General features: G+C 34.8%; 1 protein-coding gene across 1 annotated transcript; it reads left to right on the plus strand.

Annotated features, from left to right (window-relative positions):
• Positions 1-5418: 5418 nt before the first annotated feature.
• Positions 5419-6971, plus strand: LOC116119048. The gene is made up of 3 exons (XM_031405004.1): positions 5419-5520; positions 5605-6102; positions 6269-6971. Exons 1-3 carry the CDS (start codon positions 5421-5423, stop codon positions 6790-6792), a joined length of 1122 nt encoding a protein of 373 aa, XP_031260864.1. The 5' UTR covers positions 5419-5420; the 3' UTR covers positions 6793-6971.
• The last annotated feature ends 4272 nt before the right edge of the window (positions 6972-11243 follow it).

Below are 11243 nucleotides of genomic sequence, written 5' to 3' on the forward strand. Positions count from 1 at the left end.
AGAGGCCTTGTCGGCTAGATTAACATGGCTGCGTAGACGCCCATATTGTTGCACCCAAATTAACATGACTTAAGTTCAAAAACAAATTGGGCTTGGTGTAAAATAAAATCTTTATTAGCTTAAGATTATATATATTGTTATGCCTCAAAAGTCAAGTCTATGTCAGCTCATTTAATGTCTTCTTGTACCAGCTGTCAAGCCCATATCTCTAAAGATATTCTCACCAACTCTATCTCATTTCAAGAAATGAATAGACGAGAGCCTTCCATGTGTCAAGGCAACTTGCAAAACACTCATTACATTGAGTGCAAAGGTGTATAAATGGGTAGTCCTCTTCCCGAAGAAGGGGACGGGAGGTTGGGCTGAGATTTGAGCTTCATTTCATTCTCTCTCTGTAAACACTGTATTTCTTCATCTTTGTATGCCTTACGGGCAAAATCATAGAAATAGTCAGAGAACAAAAAAATAACAGTGGATGTAGGAGTCGCTTGTTGAGCATCCGAACCACTATAAAAACCCCCTCTTGCCAATCTTTTATTTATTTTTCTGCAAAATATATAATCTCAGCTCCATATTCAAATCTCAGGGATTCATTCACGTGTGATTCCTAAGTCCGTTTAGCGCTTCTCACGTGCGAGTCGTTGGCGTCCAAAATCAAGAGTCAACATATATATATATATAAGATATATATAATATATTAGTAGTAGATATATATCTAATTATATTTATATATATATATATAAATGTCTAAGGAGGATAGATTTTAAGGAGACCGTTTGTGACCCCTCCAATGTTTTCTTGGAATTTTCCTGGTGCATACATATTGAATAATTTTCAATACTTACTACTATCCTGTGTTATTGAGTTTTAACAACTGGTTTCAAAGCTCTCATCGCCTTTATCAAGTTTCCGCTAATCAACCCACTTTAGCCCTAAATTCTACTTCAACTTGCAAGACACATAAACACTCGAGTCAGATAACTTCTTTCATAATCAAGTTTTCGCTAATCAACTCACTCTAGCCTTAAGTTTTGCTTCAGCTTGCAAGACACATAGGCACTTAGGTTAAATAACTTCTTTCATAATCAAGCTTCTACTACTTAACCCACTCTAGCCGTAAGTTTTGCTTTAGCTTGCAAGACACATAGACACTTGGGTTAGATAACCAAACAAAGTCAAACACAATTTCAAAATCCTTTCTCACATTCTTTCTCTTAGCCTCTCCCTTCTCTCCTATTTAACTTTCTTAAGGAATAGCCAATGGACAATGGTCAGTGTGCTTCTCTACATGGTTTACCCAAGTATAAGCGGTGGAGAGTTTTTGTTGTTCCTTCCTTGGAGATAGTCCCTCAACGGTAGTCCTCTCATGTCACTAGACCCCCAATTTGGACAACTGACTATGTTTGTCCAACCATTCCAAATCCCTCTTCGGGTACTACTTATTCCACATCTAGTGGTAGATAACATTTGTATCTACTATGCGAGCTTGAAGTTTATGACTTATACAAACCACAAGCTTGAGGGGGAGTGTTGACATACGAATATGCAATGTTGATATTCTATTTCCTTACCTAGGAAGATTACAAACATTATTATGAGATATTTCATTTCCTTAGGTTGGTGATATTGTGTTTCTTTACCCAGAGAGATTACAATTATTATGGCAATATTATGTTTCCTTACATAGTTACTGTACTTTTGTATAAATAGGTTGTGTATTTACATAACAATTCACAACAACTCAATACAAATAATTCAATTCAATTGAATATAACTATTATCTCTCAAAGATATCTCTCGAGCATACTCAAACTCTCTCCAACGGTCTCTCTTGCCCTCTTAAAGATGTCTCTCAAGCACACTTCACCTCTTTTTAATTGCCTCTCTTTTCCTCTCAATTTTGACATTTTTCTCTTTTTACCCATGTGTGGGTAACCTAGATGGTTAGGGTGAATTAAAGATAGTGTAGATAGACGTACGGTCTCAAGTTTGATTCCTCATATAAGCATCATGATTTAAGTGGTGGGTTGTAGCGGTGGGTTGTTGCGTTAGTCTCCTCCGAGAAATAGTCGAGGTGCAAGTAAGCTGATTCGGACATATTTGTTACCAAAAAAAAAAAAAAAAAAAGGTATTTTTCTCTTTTTTATTTTTACAAAATTATTTTTGTGAGGTGAAAAATTCAACTTACTGTATTTGTCAAACCTAAGCCCAAAATTCTAACCTAATTGAGGAATTCCTTTTTTAAATCACAAAGATAATTCTAATGTTAGAAAAGGCGTCAGTGGGGTTATCCGCGTAGCCTCTCTAATGCTTAAGTCAGCAAATTACACTTGGGTATGAGTTTAATTGACAGAAGTTGCTGATTAAATGTATCAAATACTTTTAAAAGAAAATGTTATTTTGTATGAAAGTACTTAGCATAATTGATCATCCTAATTTGTTGATGCCGCGGTCCTTTATATAGTGCCCTTAGGAATGATTGGTTTTTAACTATCGTGCATGTTCATTAACTGCTCCCTCCCTGCTCGGCGTGGTAGTTATGCTTGTAAAGGTCCTTTCCATGCTCAACCTGGCGGTTAAGTTTGTAACTCCTCCCTCCATGCTCGGTGTGGCAGTCATATCTGTAACCACATTAGCCACGTTCTAATCCGTGCTCAACGTGGCAGTTTTCTTGTAACCGCCTTAGCCCCTCCCCTTCGACTGCCTCAGCACATCACTCTAATTTAGCTCTTGTTGGTGTAACAGTTTTGCGTGTTTAATAACTTTCCTTTTTTTGGGCTTCTTTAGGCTTTAATGTTTGGGCTTTTGTGTGTTGGACTTATGAATTCATGACCCATTATTTTACTGGGCCTTTTTATTTTCATCCTACAATTTTTATTATAAAATTATTAGAATATTTTCACTAAAATTGAAATGAATGTTGTTATTTAAGCCCATCAAAACTCAAGTCTCATATTGAATAAATTAAAATATATATTCTATTCCAATGTTATCCTTATGTTCTTCCTCTCTCATCTTAACCTTCAAAAAAATATATGGAAATTTAGATAACGTATCATACGATCAACCCAAATAAAGTTAGATACAATTATATACAAAACCCTATTCCAAACCAAACTAAAAATATTTTAATTCACAAAACATAAAATAATATTATCTCCTTCCATTGACTTCGCATGAAAGTGAATAAAATCTGGTGTGCAAATCTCAGTTTTTTGTTTGTTAGATTTAAAAAATATAAAGAGATGTTAAATAATTCCATCTCGTATCTTTTTTTTTTTCATTAACCAGTTTTAAATCTTTTTTTTTTTCAATTAAGATACAATTTCTTTTATACTTCAATTTTAAACTTAGATACAGTTTCTTTGTAATCCAATTTTAAGAAAGGTTAAACGGGAGTAGTTTCTTTTATGAATAATACTATGTTTACAATAGAGTTATACAGTTAGATGAAAAATTTACAAGATTTATGTGAAATAACTACTATATCGTATGTTTTTTATCTGATTGTATGATTCAATTATAAGCATAACATTATTATTCTTTTATACTCCAATTCTCCTTTTGAATAATGTTTTATTTATGATAGTATCTAGTATTATTTAGAATCCAATATTATTTACAATTCCTTTAAAGATAGATAGAAAGAAGATGAGGGTGTTTTTTGAAACATAATTTTATTTAATTAAATATTATTTAGTATGGGGCCTGAAAAGGGTTTTACCGGGCTCAAATAACACCACTCGTTTGAAAATAATGAGTAAAGTTATATCCCAAACCCACTGAATCCAACAGATTTACCCAGTATCAACCCAATCATTTATAGGTTTGGTGGCTACCCGTCCCATTGCCCAAGTTACTGCTAATTACATTGGGCCGAGTAGGAACCCAACCCAATGGGTAGTTCTACAGTCCTTAATTTTCTTTTTCTTTTTTCTGGACGTGATTTTTAGATCCATTCCTTTGTTCATTAGTCCCTAATTAAGGGGTAAAATTGTAAATAAACGAGTTAAATCTCCCGCTTTACAATAAACCTCCGACTCTCTCTCTCCTTTTAAGATATCAATTTTATTCAAATATTAAATTAACAAGCAATTAAATCATTTTAAATCTGCTTATAGATTATTCATGTAATTACTTTGCAAATTCAATATTATTCATAGAGATATATATAATAATAATCCTTGTATAATAATCATCACGCAATTCTTGATAATAACTACTGAACTATGTAATAGAAAAATGTCAAAGTCTTGCTTGAACTGAATTCTACCGAACCTGAAGTTTTTTATTTCAGAAATAAAAAAAATAATGCAGATTTTCTTTTTAAAAAAAAATGAGACTTATAAAAAGCTCTACTGGTCTGAAATAATAACTATCTTAAAAAATTAAAAATAAAAACAAAAGTGCTAAAAATGGGCCAGTGTCGGTGGTTTGGTTGTCCGGTCCCCCTCTGCATTGAACTTCTCAAATTTTTATTGTGTTTGCTTTAAAGAATTATAAATAGATCAATGTATCTAAGACAAAAACATCTTTTATATAAATAAAAAATATTTTTATTAATTTTAAATTATAAATAACTCAATTTTTATTCAAATCCAATAAACTCTTTAAATTTAATGAAGATGTTCTTTATTTTTAAAAATAAAGATATTTAATGAAAGAGAGAATTAACAAATAAAATGCATAGAAACTTGTAGTTTATTAATTAAAATTAGGATAGAGAATGAAATTTGACTCTCTAAATATGGAGAGTCAAACCCACTCTCTAATTTATATTTTAAAGATAAAAAGTCTGTTGGACTCTTGTTTTCCTGGATAAACTCTTTATAATAAAGAATTTGAGTTATATAAAGAGTCATTTGAAGATGCTCTAACATATGTTATAAGATTACATTCACAATAAACCTCTTTTCAGGTCAACTTACAATTTCAATGTAGATATTTCTACTCCTCAATTATTATATCATTCTACTAATCTAATTCTTATGAAAATAAAATGTATGATTTAGCACATGCTCTGTCATTTAAGTCAACTTCTGCACGAACTTGTACCTCCTAGATTGATAATATTCTTAACTTTAATATTACGATGCCATAATTGTCAACATGTTCCGAGAAATGTGATTGTAGATTAATATAATCTTCCTCATTTTGAACTTAAACTAAGAGCAAATCACGGCAACCAATGAAGAGTCAAGTGGGATAGAACACAAACATCAAGAATTTTTTAAATTTTTTTAGTCGAATTGTGAGACTAAGATTTGGAAAAATACATGACATTAAGACACATCTCACGGCTAATTTAGTGGCCCTATAACGTGGCTTCTTTCTTATCTTCTCTTTTGTTCCCACTTGTGGACTTTTTCATTCTATATATAATTAAATCCATTTCTAAATGCTTCTACCACATCGAAACAATGGCTAATTGGGTTCTCTCTTTTTGCTTAATTGCTCTCATTTTCTCTCTCTCCGATGGTGCTCCTGCAGCTCCTTCAGCTAGTACTAAATATCTTGACGGTAAGTCATTAATGATTTCAGTTTCAGCTTGAATGTGTAACTGAAATGTCATTATTTATGTTGCAATATTACAATATTTTGTAGGATTGCTTCCAAATGGCGACTTTGAGCAAGGGCCGAAGAAATCAAACCTTAACAAAACGCTGATCATAGGCAAATACTCGCTGCCCAAATGGGAAATAGAAGGCTTAGTGGAGTACATCTCGGGGGGACCTCAGCCGGGTGGGTTTTACTTCGCGGTGCCTCGTGGTGTTCATGCGGTAAGGCTAGGCAACGAAGCTTCAATTTCTCAGAGTGTGAATGTGAAGGCCGGAGTTATTTATACGCTCACATTTGGAGCCACGAGGACTTGCGCTCAAGACGAAGTGCTAAGAGTGTCAGTCCCTGGACAGTCGAGTGATCTCCCGATTCAAACACTTTATAGCAGCGATGGAGGTGACACTTACGCTTTGGCTTTCAAGGCTATTTCAAAAGTTGTTAAGGTGACATTTCATAACCCTGGGATTCAGGAGGATCCCGCTTGTGGACCTCTCTTGGACGCTATTGCAATCAAGGAGATGTTGCCTCTCAAATATACCAAAGGTCAGTTTCTTAATATTACATGAGATTTTATATGCGAGAAATAATTATATAAACAGTCTCATCACTTCCCTTAATTTATATATATTACCTTTTTATTGATGGTGTAGCTCAAATTTAAACATAATTTAAACATAGAAAAATAATGTTATTCTCCATGCAAGTGCAGGCAACTTGGTCAAAAACGGTGGGTTTGAAGTGGGTCCTCATGTATTCAAGAACTTTTCAACTGGGGTCCTTCTCCCTCCCAAGCAACAAGACCTAATTTCGCCACTCCCTGGATGGATCATCGAATCTCTAAAACCAGTTAAATACATTGACAAGAAGCACTTCTTTGTGCCCTCAGGATTTGCTGCAATAGAACTGGTAGCAGGAAGAGAAAGTGCCATTGCTCAAGTCATAAGGACAATCCCTAACAAATTCTACAACCTTACATTCACCATTGGAGACGCCAAGAACGCTTGCCATGGCAACATGACGGTCGAAGCTTTCGCCGGAAATAAAACTCTCAAAGTTCGTTTTCAGTCTCAGGGAAAAGGAGGATCCAAGACAGCAAGTTTAATATTCCAGGCCTTATCTTCCAGGACAAGAATTACATTTTACAGTGCAAATTATCACACCAAGCTGCATGATTTTGGGCATATGTGTGGACCTGTTTTGGATGATGTTAAAGTTTCTGGGTATCATGTTTAGTTAATTAAATTTGGAAAATGGGGACAACCCTTTTGGAAAAATTTAAAATGGCCTTGTGATTGTGAGCTATTTAAGTTATATCCCAATGTTTTGACTGTACTTTATGAATTTGAAAGATTCTATCTGCCCAATATAAAGTGAAATAAAAGAACATAGAATTAGAGGTACATCAAGTACATTTTGACCCACAAGACAAAGTTATGCATCAATTTCAAGTCGCCAACATTAAAGCGTACTTAAAAGTAACTTCGCATTCTTCTATGGAGAATAGCCAAAGGCAAAACATAAAAAAAATTCGCACCTTATACTTTTCCAAAATAACGTCTCATTAATTAATATGTGATCTAAACCTGAATTAGGTTGATAAGTTGACCAATTAACTAATAAAGTAGGGGTCATGCTCCCATACTTTATGTGGCGTTTACTTCGTGGATTGTATGAGGCTGGGTATGCAGATGGGGATAGAGTGAGAATGGAAATATATGAAAGAATAAAACATGATTGCATTGTTTACTTGCAACAATGAATAGTGATGGAACGGAATAAAATTTATAATTTTTGGGACAAAATTACCTGTAATTTTAAATGATTATATATGTATATTTTGTCATTATATGAAATTCATCATACTTTAATTAAACATAAATCAAACCACAATTTAATATATTTAAATTGGAATTAATTATTATAAATAAAACCAATATGGCATTAACTTATTTTATTTCATACATATAAGAGTAAATGACATGTTCCAACCCAAGGCCTGTGAAATGGCAAGTTTTCACCTTTGGTTTCATAAATTCCATACTTACACCCTTAAGTTAATAGAAAATCATTTAATATATCAACTAAAGGGTAAAATGGTAATTTGAAATAAATTAAATATGTAATAAATTTGTTTTTCAAAATAACCCTCCACATCTCAAATTTCTCTTACAAGCACCCCAAATTCACAAAAACCCACAAGAAACCCTAGGAGAGGTTGTCAGCGATTGGAGAGCTAACTCGATCGAAAATGTTGAGGCTTTTAAAAAGGAGAGGCCGGTGAGTCTATGGGTTAGTGAGAGATTGGATACTAGTGGTCGGGTTTGGTTAGAAACGGAGGGACGGTTTCATGAGCCACAAATTAGCCAAAATCTGGCAATTGGTGTAGTCTACGGGGGCGGGGTAATAGGAGTTTTGGTGCGTGAGGCACGAGGAAGAGGATGGTGGCAGTGGGGAAAGTCGTCGTTGCAAAAAATGGTAGACAAGTGACCGTGACCTCCTCGACTACCCTTGGATTGGTCGGAATCTGTCGTCGACGACTCTCCCTATCACCACCATTTTTCTCCTCACTATCCCCCCACCAAAACCTTTCTCATTCCATGCCCGTTTACCCCACCATTTGCCATTCGCCGTTCATTGTTGGAAAATCAGGTGGTGGGCAGGTTGGTTGTGGGAAAGGTTGGAGATGATGGGGAGTCATCGGCAACCAGGAAGTTACACACAACAACAATAAAAACCACTATAATTAGTAGGAAGCTGCAATCAATGGAAAAGGCCGCAAGCTGCACCAAATCGGTGCAAAAATGTAACTGTCGTGCAGAAAACAAAGGGTGGCGGATGGCGATCAGCCAACAACCACAGTCTTGAGAAATATGGGTTTTGAAGAGGAGAGGCTAGTGATGGTGATGGTGGTGGTGGTGATAGGGGGAATTTTGATTGAAATCTGGTCCCGAAAACAAGGAAATCGCGCAAAGTTGCAATAGGTGGCCGACGACAATTGGCGAGCAATGATGGGCAATGATGATATGGGTTTTGTTTAACAGGAAGTCACGAGTCTGATGGTGAGGTGAGGTGGGATTTTGGCATGGGAAATCGGTCAGAATTAGCCTCGAAAGACTACAAATCACGGTAGAGACGGAGGCAGAAAGGAGGTGGAGAGATTTGAGATGTAGGGGTTAAAAAAGTAATTTACTAATTTGGGGGCTAAAAATTGCTAATTGTGTTGGTTTAAGGGTGGGAATATGGAATTTATGAAATCAAGGGTGAAAACTTGCCATTTTGCCAAACCTTGGGTAGGAACAATCTTTTACTCTACATATAAATATTTTTTTTTTTTTTCAAAATTTCAAAACTGATCAATGTCAGTCAAAGTTATTGGACGACAACGTTCCTTCACGTTTTTGGCGTCACCGCCAACATGTGAAGGATTTCTTCCCATTGATCTCCTGATGTGGGCAAAAATCGAGCATCCAATGTCGAAGTTGGACATCATGTGCGATGGTTGTATCTTTCGTCGCCGCAATTGATGTCCATACACTGGTCTTCAGTGGCCAATTTTTGCCCGGATTAGTAGATCATCAGACAAAAATCCTTCACTCGCTGGCTATGATGCTGAAAACGTGAAAAAGGCCGCTGACTGGCAACTTTGACCGGCGTTGACATGTTTTGAAATTTTTAATTTTTTTATTCTTTAAATAAAAAATTTATTTTATATTTTAAAATAAAATGAAATATTTAATTTTTTTAATTTAATAATTATTAAATTGTAAATTATTAATATTTAATTGAAGGGATGGATACTTTATTTATTTATTTATTTTTAAAAAAGACAGAAGTTTAATTTCTATCAATCAAATGACATTGAATAGTGAGACACAAATACACTTAACTGTGATTCGGGCTATTTTAGTCCTTTACTATAAATCAAATTAATAAGATTTAAAAATCTAAAAAAATTAAAAAAGAATAAAAAAAATGAAAAGTTGAAAAAAATAAATAGAAAGGAAAACTTAAAAAATAAAAGTAAAAACCTTAAAAAGTCTGAAAAAATTTGAAAAAAAAATTCGAAACATAAATTATAAAATTAAACAATATGAAATATGAAATAAAAATAAAATTTGGAAAAAAAATTGAGAAATTGCAAAAAGAATTCTAAAAAAATTTGGAAATTAAAAATGAGGTGACGTTGCCAACTAGCCATGATAGGCCAATTACTTGGTAGGTGTGATCCAAGCCGAGCTAGCACCTGGCCAAGCAACCTTGGCCTGGCCACCTAGGGCAGGGCACGATCTAGGCCAGACGGCGCTTAAGTAAGTGGCCTGGGCGTAATTTAGGCTAGATCATTGATGTGGAAAAAATTTTTTTTTTGAAGTTTCATTTTTTCTTGATTAAATAATTTTTTTTATCTATTTAAATTTTAAATTTATTTTGAATTTAAATAAAAAATTATTATTAGGGCATTTATTCATTTTACGATAAGTAGGTCAAATTTAACTAGAATTTATTGTTATGTGTCCTCTTTCTAATAGAAATAAAACTTCTATCAATTTTTTTGTAGATTTTTTAAAATATCTGTCAGTCGAATGATACTACCCTTAATTGAATTATAAAAGGATATTATAGAAATAGTTATTTGAAATAGGGGCAAGGATGGAATTGACTAATTTTTGTTTTTTCTTTTCCACATTGTTGAGTGCGGAAGTGGCTCTGATACAATTGTTAGGTGCAGAAGCAATAAGCCAATAACTATGATATCGTTGTTTTCCGGAACCATTTGTCCACTAACATACTAGTCTGGACCAACCATGATTTAACACACACATAAATCAATAAATCGAAACAACAAAGAAGAAATGATTTTAGCGTGGTTCAGGTGTTAACTAACCCTACATCCACGTGATCTCTCCACATGACCTTAGCTCTGCACTATTACGAGATTGTACAATTACTAAAGAACATAACACACACACCCTTACAAATACATACAATAGAGACGAGATTCAAGAAATCTAACCCCAATAACCCTCAGCATGGTTATACATGATTTCCCTCACACCATTTATCCTATGATGAAGAAACTATCTATTCTCTCCCAGATCATAATCCCCATGATTAGATCTCAAATCCTAATCCCTATGATTAGATCCATTTGTATTTGTACGGTAACAAACTCATCTCTAGAGCTTATGCCTTCCTTAGCTTGCCTCCAAAGCTGAGCGTCGTGTGTCTCACGAATTCCCTGAGCTCACCATCGTAACTCCCTAGAGCTACATCTTGAAATTGCCTATCATCTAACCTCCCTTGAGCTCGCCACCACCAAGCCTTCTTTGAAACTCCTTCTCGCGAAGCTTCCTTGAAACTCTCTCTCATAGAGCTCCTTTGAAACTTCCTGCCTAAAAGCTTAATGATCACCTTAGCAAGGTGGAGTGGAGATGGCATCGAAGACTAGAACATCTAAATGAGTAAGTCCTTTTAGTCGTGAGCAAAGAGAGGTTGTTTTGGAAGAGACGACTTGAGGTATATCAGTTTGGAAGAAACCACCTCAGCAAGGTTAGTTTCTTGAAGACCACTGTTGTGTGTGATTTTCCAACCAAGCTCGGGTTACTGCGAGGATGTAGCTCGACCCAGGATCAGTCTAATTCCACTGGTTGTTCGACCCAGCATAAGCTCGTCAGCATATAGCTTGA

This window comes from Pistacia vera, unplaced genomic scaffold, assembly GCF_008641045.1.
Source record: "Pistacia vera cultivar Batoury unplaced genomic scaffold, PisVer_v2 Contig87, whole genome shotgun sequence".
Classification (NCBI taxonomy): domain Eukaryota; kingdom Viridiplantae; phylum Streptophyta; class Magnoliopsida; order Sapindales; family Anacardiaceae; genus Pistacia; species Pistacia vera.

Bases quoted from the DNA above. Each gene is read 5' to 3' on its own strand.
- LOC116119048 (XM_031405004.1), top strand. From the start codon at position 5,421: ATGGCTAATTGGGTTCTCTCTTTTTGCTTAATTGCTCTCATTTTCTCT. The intron at 5,521-5,604 runs GTAAGTCATTAA...AATATTTTGTAG, and splicing joins TAGTACTAAATATCTTGACG to GATTGCTTCCAAATGGCGAC. The intron at 6,103-6,268 runs GTCAGTTTCTTA...ATGCAAGTGCAG, and splicing joins GCCTCTCAAATATACCAAAG to GCAACTTGGTCAAAAACGGT.